The sequence below is a fragment of the Chrysochloris asiatica genome, unplaced genomic scaffold (genome assembly GCF_000296735.1).
Source record: "Chrysochloris asiatica unplaced genomic scaffold, ChrAsi1.0 scaffold00006, whole genome shotgun sequence".
Lineage (NCBI taxonomy): Eukaryota > Metazoa > Chordata > Mammalia > Afrosoricida > Chrysochloridae > Chrysochloris > Chrysochloris asiatica.
In genome coordinates, this window is record NW_006408524.1 from 20,720,905 (window position 1) to 20,736,163 (window position 15,259).

Genomic DNA, 15,259 nt, shown 5'->3' on the forward strand with positions numbered 1-15,259 from the left:
CACAGACCTGAGTATGAAGTGTTCACGTGTGCACACATGCACTCACATGCACACACACAGGCTCACACGTACACACAAGGTTCATATGCATACACAGGCTCACACACACACTAGAGGAGGCTCTCACACACAGGTTCACACACACAGGCTCAAACGCACACACACAGGTTCACATGCATACACAGGCTCACATGCTCATACACACAGGCTCACACACATAGAGGAGGCTCTCACACACAGGTTCACATGCACACACACAGGTTCACATGCATACACAGGCTAACACACACATACACACAGGCTCACACGCACACTAGAGGAGGCTCTCACACACACGCACACAGACTCACACGCACACTAGAGCAGGCTCATGTGTAGCTGAAGTAACAAGACAGAGGACAGTGTGTGTGGAGAGATGGAGGCTGTGGTAGATCATGGTATTCTTGAGAATTCTCTGGATTTGAGGACTAATGAGGCCATGCTGGTTGAAAATCAACTGTAAGGAGGAAAGGGTCCAAGCAGGGAGCTCAGGTAAGAGTCTCTTGCCATTAACCAGGTGAGAGATGGTGGCCAAGCAGGCGCTGAGAAGCAGTTGAGTCTGAATATCTGGAGAAGGTAGGGCTGATGGCCTGGCTGGGGGGCTTGTGAGAGAAACTGACCTTCAGATGGGCATCATCATAGAGTTGTTACTCAGAGGACAGGTGTGGAATTTATCAGCTTGCAAGCCTGCTTTAGAATTCCTTTAAAAAATGTATAGGCTCAATATTTTCCAAAAATGCGAGATTTTGTTAAGCTTGCCAGTCAGTGTTTCTCTTCCCCACAATTTCATTGTGTTTAATCTGTCAATTAACTCACACTCAGATGCAGAACACTGGGTTCTGATGAGCCAAAAAAGGTTCTAATTAGCCTAAATTGTTTTAGTTAACATAACTGCTTCTGCACTAATTGTTAGTGACTGAGTTTTAGACCTAAACAAGGTAGATACTGACTGGAAAAATCCGACATGGCTCACTTCTGTACTAAGTCCTGGATCATAAAGAGGGAGAAGGCTTTGCTCAGAGAGGAGAGCGTTCTCTTCCCAGCCTCAAGCTTAGCAAACTCCCATTTGATTTAGGCTCAGACTGTGGTTTGGGATGAAGTCTTGGAGCAAGGGAGAAGGCTAACCAAGGTAGAACCAAGAGCCAGAGCATGAGGAAGAGCAGTGGCCTTCCCAGTCCACGGAGCAAGTGAAGCTGAGTGACTTTGGGAGGAGGGGGCCTCCAGGCTGAGACTTATGATGGTGTGTCCTATGAGCATTTATCAGCTGCCCTAAAAGAGCTTTGTAACATTGCTCCGGTGGAGAGAGGCCTGCCTGGGGGCATGGCTGAGGAGAGGTTATCCTGACCAAAGATGTGTACTCTAAGCATTTCTGATCCTGCGTTGTAACCTGCTCACTTCTCTAATAAACCCAATGACTGTGTATGACGCCTGAGTTCTGTGTGGTCACTGCAATGAATTATTGAACCTAGTTGAGAGGGCAATGGGAGGAATTGGTGGTGTCATTTTTTGCAACACACGCTGCATTACGTTGTTTTGGTAAGCTTAGGTATCAAGGCAAACAGGACATTAAACCAAATTAGTGACTAGGTCAGTAATAAGAATGCATGGAGACAGAGCTATCTTTTACCTTCTCTAGTGTTGGCAACAGAGTCCTGGTGTGGCACTGTAGGGACAAACACCGGACCACCAGGGTGATTTTAACTGCAAGGTCAGAGGTTCAAACTCACCAGCCATTCTTTGTAAACCCTACCCAGGTTCACTGAGTTGGAAACCAACTCACTGCGTTTAGCAACACTGCTCTCTAGTGGTAGCAACACCCTCTGCAAGGAGGCGCCTTCAGACAGCTTGTGAAGGCTGCATCAGGGCGCTCACACACAGCAACCATCGGCACAGGACTGGGCAGTGTCTCCAGTAGGCGTAAGGTCACTATGAGTCTGCGCTCGATGCCACTTAACAACACTCGTTCTAACCAGGATGAGAATTGGCTTCACCAACTCCCAAGACTGGAGCAAGAAGGAAAGGTCTTGAGTTGCAGGACAAGGGGTTTAGGTTATACTTATTTATCGATAGCAACACCTGTTTAAGCGATTGCATGTGGTTGAGGTGTAGGTATGTTACTGCCAATGACTGGGGAGTAAGTTAATAGGCTTCTCCAGGTGTCGCCAACCCCTACAAGTCTAGGAGCCTGTCCAGATAGCCACAAAGTCAACCCCAACGTAAGGTGAAGCTGGCTTGCAGGGCTCAAGCTTCTACATTTCCACTGCTTTCAGAGCATATGAAATTCCTTCATTCCAGGGGGTTGAGTACTCTGTGGCACTTAACTTTAAAGGAAAGCTTTTCTTAGATCCTTCAAGATACCGTTTCCTCCAGTCATTTTCATTCCTAGTCACACAGAGTAGAAGCTAGCAAAACTCAGATGGCTGCTGTAATGATCAATCAACTAGGTCAGATTTCACATGTTGAAGGGCATAGGCTTGCACACTGAATCTGCCCAAGACTTCAGATGCCTGTCACAAGCTGCGGAGTCCCCACACCACCACCACATCTGAAGTTCAGGCTTTTCACTATCCCCTCAGAATGCCAACTGTAAACTCAGGGGTTCCTAGGCCTCTCCCAAGGACAGAATACTCAGTAAGCAAGGTGAAAAACATGAAAATGTTCACTGAAGACTAGTATATAAACACAAGCAAGTCTGAGCTTAGCTTGTTAACTGCTCCTGGCCTCCTGGTTTCCATTACTTCCTTCTGGAATTTATGGAATGTGCACTTCAGTCAGCCCCTGGTTCCGAATGAAATCTATTCTGTGTCTTAAGTCTTTAAATGGGAGTCCAGGTGTGGTGCTGTGGGTTAGTGCACCAGACTGCAAAAGCCATTTGAACTGCAAGGTCAGTGGTTCAAGCTCACCAGCTGCTCCTCAAATACTCTACACAGGGTTGCTATGGGTCGGAATCGACTTAACAACGCTTAACAACAAAGTCTTGAAATGGAATTTGTAGGTGAGTGAGAACAGGTGCATACACTTATTTCACCTTGCTTTGGTGCAGGAAAAGCCTTTTCAAAAGCTGCACATACAACTGAAGGTGATTGTGATGAAGAATTTGCTGTGAGTAGGGCTTGGGTCAGGGCCCTGGCTACACGATGGTTACAGTCCTTAGCTGCTAATCAATAGGTCATAGGTTCAAACCCACCAGCTGCTCCATGAGAAAACTGTGACAGTCTACTTCTGTAAAGACTTACAGCCTCGGAAATAATCTGGAGCAATTTTACTCTGCCCAACAGGATCCCCTTCTAAATCAGGGGATCGAACCAGTTCTTTCTGGATCGAACCAGTTTGTTTATTCTGGCCCAACCCCTGCTGAGAACTGCACTTCCAATCCAGGTACACTAAGTCAATGTGTCTGGGAGGACATTTTAACAAGACTCCACAATATATATAAGTCACCCGAGGAGTCTTGTTAGAATGCAGTTCGATTCTGTTTATGTGCTGAGGTCAGCTGACATCAAGGCCATGCTCACATGGGTCTTTCTGGCTTGGTTAGTGCCCACCTGAGCCACACATTAGCATAACCTGTTAGGTAGATGTGGTGGAGCAAGCTCATCAAAGACACTTATGAAAACACTGGGGAAATTAAACTGCAAGGTTTTACAGGGTTTTGCTCAGGAACCAAGGACAAAGACAAATTCTTTGGTTGTTGAACCCCAGAGCTGCACAATTATATGGAATGACCTAATGTGTTCTCTGGAGTCATGGCGTGGCGGTGCAGGATAATGTGCTAGACCCAAAGATCAGTTTGAATCACAAGGTCGGTGGTTCAAGCTCACCAACCGCTCCTTAGAAACCATATACCGGCTGGCTATGAGTTGGGGCTGACTCCACAGCACTTAACAACAACGTGCACGCTGAACTTGGCTCAAAGTTGGCTTTGCCCTTTGCTAATGGTCAACTCAAAAAGGCTCGGCTTACTTTTCCTTTTATGGAAAAGACAATAAATTATTTACATTATTGTAAGGGTTAAAGTGAACCCAAACTGATCCATGGTGGGTTGCCCACAAATGCACCTTTCTCCCAACACACAGGAGACTCACTGGAGTCTGGGTTGGAAGGAGCGGCAAGGACATCATCCCTAAATGCTCAGCAAGGGAGCAGGGCACAGGCTGTGAAGATGCTTGGACACACATACACACAATCATGTCAGTGGAGAGGGACCAAGGAAAGCCACGCCAGGCAAGTCCACCTTGCCTGGACACGGCTGCTGTAGGAAAAGCACTGGGCTGCTCACTGTGAGGTCGGTGGTTCAAACCCACCAGCTCCCTGGAAGCCATCTAGGATCGCTATGAGTCAGAACTGCTTCCACAGCACTTAACAACAACTCAGCAACCACTACCAGAGAAGCATGTTTCCATTCAGCAGGCCCTCCCCCACTCCCGGGATTAAGGCTTTCCATGGCACCCCTGACAGCAGAGTTTTCTTAAAGTACCTTCCAAAAAACAGTGAGGCCCAGGCAACACCCTAGAGAAGGTCACTAAATTGGTTTGAGGTGGGCCACGGCCTGTTGTGATTCTAAGGTACAGCCACAGCATTGAGAACAAGAACCTAGCTTCTTTTTCTGCTGCCACAGGTTAAAGGTCACTTGCAATGAACATCCCCAATCTAGCTACAAAGAGCAAGCTCCCGGGCAGCAGGGCAGAGTCCCAAGCTGCTGCTCTTCGGCAATCCTGGGTGATGCTCCCAATTATACCTGTTTCTGCAGGAGCCGGTAATTCCATCCACATGGTCTAAACACAATTACTGCCTAGAGGCAGCCCAATAACCAAGAATTATTGAAGAGGCAACAGGAGGTGAATTTCGAGACGCAGCAGAATTACTCATCCATTCACTTACCGAATCTCCAACTAAATCTCATTCTGGTGGAGAAGCCTGTCTGCTGGTCAAAAGCCAAGAAACCCTCCTTAAACAGGGCGCTATACTGCAAAGCTCCTCAACATGAACAATGTCAGCAAAGCCTCTCCATCCCAGGCCTGAACAAGAGGTACAGACACTCTCCCTGAGAGCAAGTCCATTCTGACACATAGCGATGCTATAGGACACAGAAGTGTCCCAACAGGGTTTCCAAGGCTGTAATCAGTCTGCTCCCGTAAAGATTTACAGCCTCGGAAACCCTGTTCAGGGTCCCTATGGGTCGAAACCAACTCAACGGCACTTAACAACAACAACAACAATCTTTATAGAAGCAGACTGCCACATCGTTCTCCCAGGGAGCAGCTGGTGGGTTCAAACTCCGACATTCTGGTTAGCAGTCAAGTGCTTTACCACCACACCACCAGGGCTCCTTTCCCTTGTGAAAGGTTAACTCAGCTGCAGTAATATGAAATAATTCGTTCGCATCTGATACTTCGACAAGTAGATTCCTCTGGCGAAGACGGCTGACTACCATTAACACTGACACTGTACTGGCTAAGGGAACTGTAGTCACGTTCGGGCAACAATCTATTTCAAGTCATTTACTTAACAAAATAATAAGTTCCTGTCACACGGCACTCTCCAATATAGAACTAATCCCATACTAGGTATTTTGACACCACAAACTCTTGGCAATGCAGAGTCTAGATTCCTATGGAAATCTGGCCACAGACCAGCTCTCTAGATAGCGTAAGCCTCACCTTGTATTGGACTGAGTTCCCAGAATTCCTGCCTACGTTTCAAAAATTCAAACTGCTGTGTTCTGTGTACATTCCATGGAAGCCCTTTAGGATTGGAGCCTCCCCTTCACTACTGTTTTTGGACAGTGCCGAGTAAGTGATTTCCCTGTGTGGCAATGCTGTCTCTCTAGCTTTGGCTTAGCTGGCCCAGAGGTCATCAAGATACATAAATACGTGTAATATAGATATTTTTTAAAAGTGGAGAAAGAGACCATCTTCTTATTATATTTTTTATTTTAGACTTTTTTAAACTGTGAATTGGGTGAAGGTATACAACGTCGATCACTTTTCCACTCAGTGATTCCTACAGTTTGTTTCACGTCACTGAGTGCAGTTCCCATAATACAGCCCTCTTCTCACTTCTACCAAGTGTTTCCTGTTTCCGTTTCTCCTTTTTGCTAACCATTCCTACCTCTTGAACTTTGTCCTTGGTGCATACGCGGCTCTTTTGATCTTGAATGGTAGACTGGGCTAAGGATTTTGTACCTACTTATTGTTTGCTATTGTTTACTTGTGGATTTGTCTATTGTTTGACTAGAAGTTGAACCACAGTGGTGAGCTCAGTTCCAGGCTTGAAGGGTGACTAAGAGCCTTAGTCTTGTAGTTGCATCAGCCTATATCCAACCAGTTGTTGGACGTTTGCTGCTAAATACATTAAATAATTTTTTTTTAAAAGGTCTCACAGTACTATCTATACTTGACAGGCCCTGGCTTTAACTACACACTGGGTTTGGACAGCATACATGTGCGTGTGCAGAACCCAGTGTGTAAAGAGCCTTTTGAGAAAACAGTCCTTTGCCTAATTGTGTTTACACAATAAAAACAAAAAACCCAAACCCACTAACACTGAGCTGATTCCAACTCCTAGTGACCTCTATAGGGCTTCCAAGACTATCCCTCCATCTTTACGACAGGCTCATCTTTCGCCCATGGAAAGGCTGGTGGGTGTGAACCGCCAACTCTATGCTTAGCAGTCCAACATCTAACCCACAGCACCAGAGAGCTCTTCTACTGTTCAATGACCCTATCAGGGAATCAATCACTTCACAGAGAATGTGTAGTCATGTATTACCACTTTGGGGAAAAAACACAGAAAAGGAGAGTTTGCAGAATTAATCTGTGTGTAGGGTAAGCAGTGGACTGCTAACCATAAGGCTGGCAGTTCAAACCCTATACAGAGTCACCATGAGTTGGAAACCAACTCGACAGCACTTAACAACAACATATATAACTAGGAGTCCTGATGTGATGCTATAAAGATAAGCAGTAGACTGCTAACTACATGCTGGTGGTTCAAACCCACCAGCTACCCCTCGAAAACCCTATACTTAACAACAATATATAACTAAGGACGAAAGTATGTACCAGGGAAGAGTGACAGCTTGGGCTCTCATCCCATGATGGATTTAATACATCGCTCCTTATTTTAGAGTTCAAATCCAAGGCTGAGGTTGTGGTTTCTTTTTAACATATGGAGACATTCGTAATAAGTAAAAAGGAAGCAGATTCCCTCTGGTGTGAGAACACTAGAATACACTCCCAGATAAGAGCCATATGATAAGGATTTTGACGTGAGAGGAATTCCTAGAAACTGCAAGTTTGGTTTATTTAAAATCTAAGTCTGCACATTTTAATAATGCTTTCAAAAGCTCTACAGAAAGCTTGTCTATAACTTTCTACCCCTAGAGGTAGAAACATTCACTGAACATTTACTATGCACAGCACTTGGTAGGCATCAAAGATGAGACAGCCGTTAGATAATCCCTGGGGAATTCCCACTTCTTCAGTTAAGAAATCACAACTTTAATTGCTCTGGAGACCACATCTCTCTGACTCTATTCGATTTGGTAAGAAGATGGAATACCAGATCTGCTGGTAACTCTGCAAATAATTCCAATCTTTCAAATAAATATTAAAAAAATTTTTTTCTCAATTCTATACAAAAATCAAAGTAAAAGTTCCTCAAATGCTGAACCAAAAGCCACTGCCACTGTGGTTGTTGTGAACTTCTAAGTCCAAAAGGACAGCTGAGGTTCCTTTCCAGGTGGTTTATGACGGCAAGTATAAATCTACACCTCAGCACTGAGTTGTGCCCCGCCTGAGGCTGCATGACCCCTGGGAGGTGGGCATCAAGGTCAGCAGCCTTTAACCCCCACCCAGCACGGCTCCTTCTCCTCTCCCACTGCTCCTACCCCCTGCCGCCCCCAGCCTATCCCAGAAGCCGGCCACCTGCTGAGAGGCTGCTGTCTTTCCTGCATCATGTAGCATTTTCTCAGAAAAAGAGAAAAAAGTTGTTCTTAAAAGAGCATGTGTTTGGATAGAGCAGCTACATTGTGTATGGGCTACTGGTCTTGAAAGCACACTATCTGCTATAGTATTCATAGTTCATGCTGAGAAAACAGAACTGTTTTCTAGAATTTTGATTAAAATGTATTTTAAATGAGAAAAAGAGAAATGCTCCCACTGTGTTCAAAACAAACATACTGTGTTTACATATTGTATGATTCCATCTATATGAAATGCCCAGACAAGGCAAAACTATCGAGACAGAAAGTAGATTAGCAATTACTTGGGGCTGGGCTGGGGCTGGGGCTGGGGCTGGGGAGTAAGTGGGCATGAGGTTTCTTTAAGGGATGATGGAGGTAGCCTAACATGACACTGTGATGATGGTTGCACAACTCTGTGAATACACACTTCACACACAGACTGTGCCTTAGTACAGCTGAGGCTGAATGATACACACATTCACCGGGTTTAACATTAAGTCTTGAGGGCGTCCACCCAAACGTCAGAGAAACAGCTTTGTGGAAAATGCGGAAACACAAGCAAATGGAGGATGACAAGTTTGGTTCAGAATTTCTTCAGTTTTAATGGTGGCTTTTACATCAGAAGGTAAAATCAGGCAGCCACTGAGAATAAAATATAGTCCCTGGGTGCAGTCACAATGCGTTTTTTCTTTTTTGTAGAGTAGGCATGATAAGAGTTATTATTTTTTTACTAGCTCAAGTGGTCAGAAGTCTCCCAAACTGTCCTCACTCCTCCACTGTCTCTTTTTTACCAGTCTCTTGTCCTTCAAACAGAGGATACCTGGCCTCCACATCAGCCCACGTGATGCTGCCATTGGCCAGACTGCAGACAACCCCAGGCAGTTCAGAGATCTGAGATAAAAGGAAAAGAGAAGGCCAAGAGTCAACCAACTTGTTTAGATTGAAAAGAGGATTTACCCGACACTCAAAAACATCATACAGAGTCCATGTTTAACTAATAACAGGTGTCTCCCACATAATGATTCAACCTGCTTCCTTAATTAGACACTTCCTTCCTCCCAGGCCTTTGTTGGAGTTCTTCTTCCTGCCCAGGATGCCTTCAGCTCCACTGAAGATTCAATCCTTGTACAAAGCTCTTCCTAGCGACTCTAAATCTCCCAGGCACTTCAAGTTGCTTCATGTGTGTCAAACTTAGCTCTTAGAACAGGGGCCACTCAAAGAATCTGAGTGAAGGGGTTCAGCTGTCCCAAATGCTGGCTGCCAAAGAGCAATCATTCTCACAGTGAGTGTGCATCAGAATGAGCTGGAGGCCTTGCTGAAACAGAGGGCTACCCACACCCCCATGTGCCTCCCCCGTTTCTGATTCAGAATCTAACCAGTTCCTGGGTGAGGCTGATGCTGCTGACATGGGGACTGCACTTTGAGAATGACAGCCAGATGGGCGTGCCAGATCAAATTTTGTTAAGACAAACCAGAAACCTATGACTTAATTAAACCATACACTCCCCTTGGACAAAAAAGCGGTCTCTTACTTCAGTTCTCCTCATTATCATACCTCTTGGAATCAAGCCGAGCCCATCCCAGGCACCCTAAATAACTCCCTGCTCTAAGTTGATGATGTAGGCAGCAGTTCTCAGTTAGTGGCTCATGTCACTCCTTCTTCCCATCTGCATCTACATTATTCCTTTCCCATGGATTAAAACACACACGTATGCATTCACATAGAAACAGACAAAAGTCTGAACTCCCCAAAGTCTGCCAATAAAACTACAGCAACAACCTACTGGGATTATATATGTCTTGCTCAAATAAACAACTATAAAAGCAAACTGCCTGAACACGAGCCCACAGCTACCCAAATGGTTTTACAATATTAGAGAAGGGCTAATAGATATTTTTTAAATGAAACCAATGGGATTTGAGAATCAGGTTGTGTTTGATACAAGCCGATTGCTAAAATTAAAAAAGAAGGAAGGAAGGAAGAAGGACATGAATATATCAGGATCCAAATCATGTCAGGAGGGGCCAATATACATTTCTAAGGTTTCTAAATGGCAGATACCTCTGCTCGGATCTGTCGCATAGAGTCTCGGTCCCTCAGAGTTGCAGTGTGAGGGGTTTTGTTCACTGTATCAAAGTCAATGGTGATGCCAAAAGCCACACCAATCTCATCAGTCCTGGCATAACGTCTTCCGATGGACCCAGAGGAATCGTCTACTTTGTGAGAGACACCATTCTTGGTCAAGGCTTCCGCTGTGCAAAGTAAATTAAGAAAATTAAAAATAAAATAATGTCCCAGTGTCATCTAAACGTTATCTTACATGCTCAGAAACTTATAAAAAGAACTAAGAAAAGAGCAATATGTTACAATTGCAAGAGAGAAAAATCTGGAAAGTTTCATCAAGTCCCTTCCTTGCTAAAGTCCCAATCCCCACTCAGCGCCACATTAGATCTGGCTGCCAGGAGTGCTGAGGGAGAGTCAACCTGGGAGGCTGGCCCCACCTCTGCCACCTCTAGCTGCACGACACTGAGCCGCTCAATGAACTCTTTCCGCGTCCCAACTCGGCAATCCGTGTGCTGCACCAGACGCCCACTAGGACCCTGTCAGTGCTGTGGAATCAGCGCCATGCATCCTGTCACATGTCAACGGGGCTGCTCTCATGAGGTGGCAGAGAGCAACAGCAGCAGCAGGTGAAGTTTGCAATCTGACTCCTGCCTCCTACTGTGGTTGATCCAAATGCTCAATTATAACACATCCTGGGCAATACACAATCTCTTAGAACTAAACTTAAATTCTTGAGTAAATACGCATCATCGTAGCTGGAATAAACAATGCATTTTCTACAATTCCACTGTACTTAAGGGCATTCACACAGAGATCATTCAAATGGACTTGCTTACATAATTCCTTGACAAATGGCACGAACTCCTGGTTTTGGCTCAGTGGAAGGACAGAACACTTGAATGGAGCCACTACAGCAGGGAAACTGAAGAACTAGATGGTTTAAAAAGAAAGAGATCCAAATATGTTAGTTTATAAAGATCTACATTGTTTCTTGTTCTGTTCATGTCCAAAACCAAAAGAGGTTAATTCTCAATGGGTGCCCAAACCTAGCTTCATTATCACACTGTCAGAAAGCATGATACAAAAAGCAGTATGACAGAAGAGAATTTACCAGAGAAGCATAACCAGAGTCAGAAACACATGGCTGTCAGCTCTGGATCTGAAGCCACTTGACAGAGGCCCTCTCTGTGTGCTTTAGTTCCTCCCTCTGTCTCACCACCCGCTCTGCTCTGCTCTGTTCTGCTCAGCTGTGAACGCTTCTGAAAGCCACTACATATATGACGATCACTTTTTGGTATCACACAAAAGCCTTACTTCTTTCTGTAAAGAATCCCCTTAGAACCTCTCTACAAATCTCCAATAAAAAGCAGTTGAGCCTGGGAAGAAAGGGACTAAGAGAGAGTGGCCAGGAGGCAGACTTGCAGAATGTGCCCTTTGGTGTTGTAAGTTATTATATATGCCTGGGTGTTAAAAAAAAAAGAGCTAAAGTAAATAGAAATACTGTTAACTGATGTTACACAGACGGGACTGTAATCATGGTAATGAAACAAGTTGTATCATTTGTTGAATATAAAACTAATGATCTACCCTATAAACTTTCACTCAATCCACAATAAAAACTTAAAAAAGCAGTAGAGCCAAAAAAAAAAAAAAACCCACTCTTATCTTTTAAAATATTCAACAATTCGTGACCTGCATCAACCAAATAAAACAAAAAATTTTAATTAGCTCACAAACGTTATGTCCAAAAGAAACATCAAAGAAAACAACAAAAACAAGCTAGATCTATACACCTATACTGAAGAGTCCTGGTGGGGTGCTGTGGGCTAACGCACTGGACAAGCACTGTCGGTGTGAACCACAAAGTTGGCAGTTCAAGCTCACAAGTCACTCTTCAGAAATCCTAAACAGGGTCGCTGTGGGCTGGAACCGACTCGACGGCAAATAACAACATACTGAAGAGTGGCTCCCAGCCCAGTGTTTATTATAAAGAGTCACTGCACTCACAATAATATATATATATATATATATATACGTTGTTGTTAGGTGTAGTCACATCGATTCCAACTGTATAGGGTTTCCGAGGAGTGGCTGGTGAGTTTGAACTGCCAACCAAGGAATCCAGAGAAAACTAAGCAGGAAAAGCCTGAAGCAAGTTTGACCTCTAACAAGAGTGCATTCAGTTTGATGTGTCACTGCTCAAGAAGAACCTCTGTAGAGCAGTCACCAGGTCCAGGTTCTTACTTTCTGCTGAATGAATGAAGAGCTGCCCCTTAAATGCCAGAAAATGAAGATGCAACTAAAGGGCCAAGATTCAAATAACACCTTTATTAGCTACACATCACCAACAGTGTGTTAGACTTTCAAAATACTGATGTCAAGAACTCATCAGTCCATTCTTCCAGATTATGCAGCCTAAAAAGAAAGGAGGAATCCTGGTGTGGCACTGTAAGATAAGCACTGGGCTGCAAGGTCAGTTTAAAGCGCTCCCTGGAAACACTATACAGGGTTGCTATGAGTCAGAATTAACTAGACACCACTTAACAACAGCAGCAAAAAAGGAGCCCTGGCAGTGCAGTAGTTAAAGCACTAGGTTGCAAACCAAAATGTCAGCAGTTGGAACACAGCTGCTCCAAGGGATATAGCAGTCTGATTCACCAAAGATTTATGGCCTTGGAAACCCTCGGGGCAGTTGACCGTCTTATAGGGTTGCTATGAGTTGGAATCAACTCACAGCACAGGTTTTCAGTTGGTCTGAGAAAGACCTACAGAGCTAAAGTCCAGCATGTGCATACACGCTCGTGCTTTAGAATAGCCTCACAGAGGTGACTGTCAGTGTACACAACCTCTCCTTTCTAGCCAGGTGGCTGCTGATTGGTTGTCCTGGAAATCTGTGCCCAGGCGTTAAATGAGTATAACTTCTGCAGGCAGAGTGAAGTGGGCAGAAGTGGGCAGAACGGGGAGATAAAGTGGAAGACGAGGAAGAGTTCCACAGAAGCAATGGAGTGAAAGGGAAGCCTGTGAGGGTTGATGACCACTTGTGATCTAGTTTATCTTCAGCAGCACTTCAGGGAAGTGTTGTACCCATAAACATTATTCTCAGTTTATCATTTGTCAATCTCTCACATCCAAATCACCTAGGGATTTTATTTTAAACACAAACCGCTGGGTCTCAGGTGTAATGAATCAAAATTTCTGGGCCAGAACAAGTACCTCAAGTCCCTGGGTAGTACAAATGGAAAGGTTAGAAGTTCAACTGCACCCAGCGCTGCCAAGGAAGAAAGGCCTGATAATCTACTTGCAAACATCAGCCGTGTGAACCCTGTGAAGCACAGTTCTGCTGTGACACACTACTTCACTGGGTTTTACTTCTTTAACAACTACCACAGATACATAGACAGTTTTTGTTTGGCTAAACTTTATGAGCCATCTCAACTTTCTGAAGATAACAGGATACCCAAAAAATACTATTTCGTTCACTGACGCAATACCATGTTATTGTTGTTAAGTGTCCTCAAGTCGGTTCCAACTCACAGCTACCCTGCATAAGGTTCCTAAGAAGCGATTGGTGAGTTTGAACCGCTGACCTTGAGGCTCAAACTGACCTTTCAGTCCAGTGCTTATCCTACAGCATCACAGACCAGGACTCTGATGCAATACCATTGCTCCGTGGATAGACTGAGAAATAGATTCCTAAATATGTTTTATCTCAGAATAGAGAGAACCAGGAAATAATGATTTTGCTTTAAAAATAATGGCTTCTAGAATAACATACACATCATAAAGCTCAAATAAGATAATGTCAGAAAGTGCTTTCCTTTTGTAAACAGTGAAGATAAGGAATGCTAATATCACTAATAGGAGCTCTGGTAGCACAGTGGTTACGATCAGGCTGCCAACCTCAAAGTCAGCAGTTCGAAACTACCAGCGGTTCCGTGGGAGAAAGATGAGGCATTCTGCTCCCATAAAGATTTACAGCCTCGGAAACCCTGTGCAGGGTCACTATGAGTTGGAGCCGACTTCACGGTACTTAACAACAACAACATCACTAATGACTTATAATAAATAATGCCTACTTGATCATTCCAGAAAGTCTTATTATTGTACCTCAGTGAATTTTATACTCTAACACTGTTAAAGACAGTAAATAACACACTGTACAGGAAAGCTTACCGTTCTCTGTTCATCTCCCTCACGTACATGGAATGTGTGCTCAAATACTGTATACATGATCCTACCCAGGCCAAAGGAGGGCTCAATTACATTCGGAACAACTTCCTCCACTGCAAAAGAGACAGAAATTAGGTAACCACCTCTCAAAGTCCCTATAATACAGCTCAAATTCGTCCTAAACAATTCTTAGCACTAAGATTGCCATTCTAATTTGATCTCTGTACATCAGGACAAAGAAATAAGAACATTCCTAAAATGTATTTGCTGGTAAGCAACATGAAGACAAAGTTGGAATAGAAGGAAAAATGTTCCCTTATTTTTAGATAATCCTTTGTTTACATACAGTGGAAATAAACTCTGAAGTGCCAGCGATCCCTCCCCAAGTTGGTAAACAATGGCAATACATAATGTCTTACACATCATGTTCTCTGAAGTTTTTGAAAATCTTCTTTAGAATTAAATAGTAAGAAACTAACAGAAACAATTACTACACGCAACTGTTGTTCTTGTTAAGTACCTTCAAGTTGGTTCTTACTCAGTGACCCTGGTAAAGGATTTCTGAGGCTGTAAATCTTTGTGGGAACAGAAAGTCTCATCTTTCTCCTGCTACATGCAACTAGCATCACATCATTTATGTTTGTTATAAGTTTTTCTTGCCCTCCTGATGAGAACTCTTAAAGACAGTCCAAAGATGCCACTGTATCCCTAAGGCTCTGGGTCGTGAGGCACTCAGTCACAGAGCACCTCCCATGGGTGAGCCTATACCTGCATTAAAACTCATCACTTATGATTCAGATAGGAGCAGGGCTAAACACCATCTAGGTCTGAGAACTGACTTTGGGGAGTTTATGTACTATGGGAAATGAGACAACTAACTTTTATCAAAAATCACAGATGGGGGCTTGGGGAGGGAAGAGAAACTTTGTGATGCTGTTGTTGTCAGGTGCCACCGAGTTGGAACCGACTCATAGCGACACCACGCAGAGCAGAACGAAATAATGTCCGATCCTGGGCCA

At 44.1% G+C, this 15,259-nt stretch overlaps 1 protein-coding gene across 1 annotated transcript in view; it reads right to left on the reverse strand.

Annotated features, from left to right (window-relative positions):
• Nucleotides 1–8,586: 8,586 nt before the first annotated feature.
• Nucleotides 8,587–15,259, reverse strand: part of GARS (glycyl-tRNA synthetase) — a 51,732-nt gene continuing 45,059 nt past the window's right edge. Inside the window, exons 14-17 of the mRNA XM_006832166.1 lie at nucleotides 14,244–14,353; nucleotides 10,907–11,000; nucleotides 10,068–10,258; nucleotides 8,587–8,896 (exon numbers count right to left, since the gene is read on the reverse strand). Coding sequence (XP_006832229.1) covers nucleotides 8,771–8,896; nucleotides 10,068–10,258; nucleotides 10,907–11,000; nucleotides 14,244–14,353 — 521 coding nt within the window. The 3' untranslated portion in view covers nucleotides 8,587–8,770. The remainder of the gene's footprint in view (nucleotides 8,897–10,067; nucleotides 10,259–10,906; nucleotides 11,001–14,243; nucleotides 14,354–15,259) is intronic.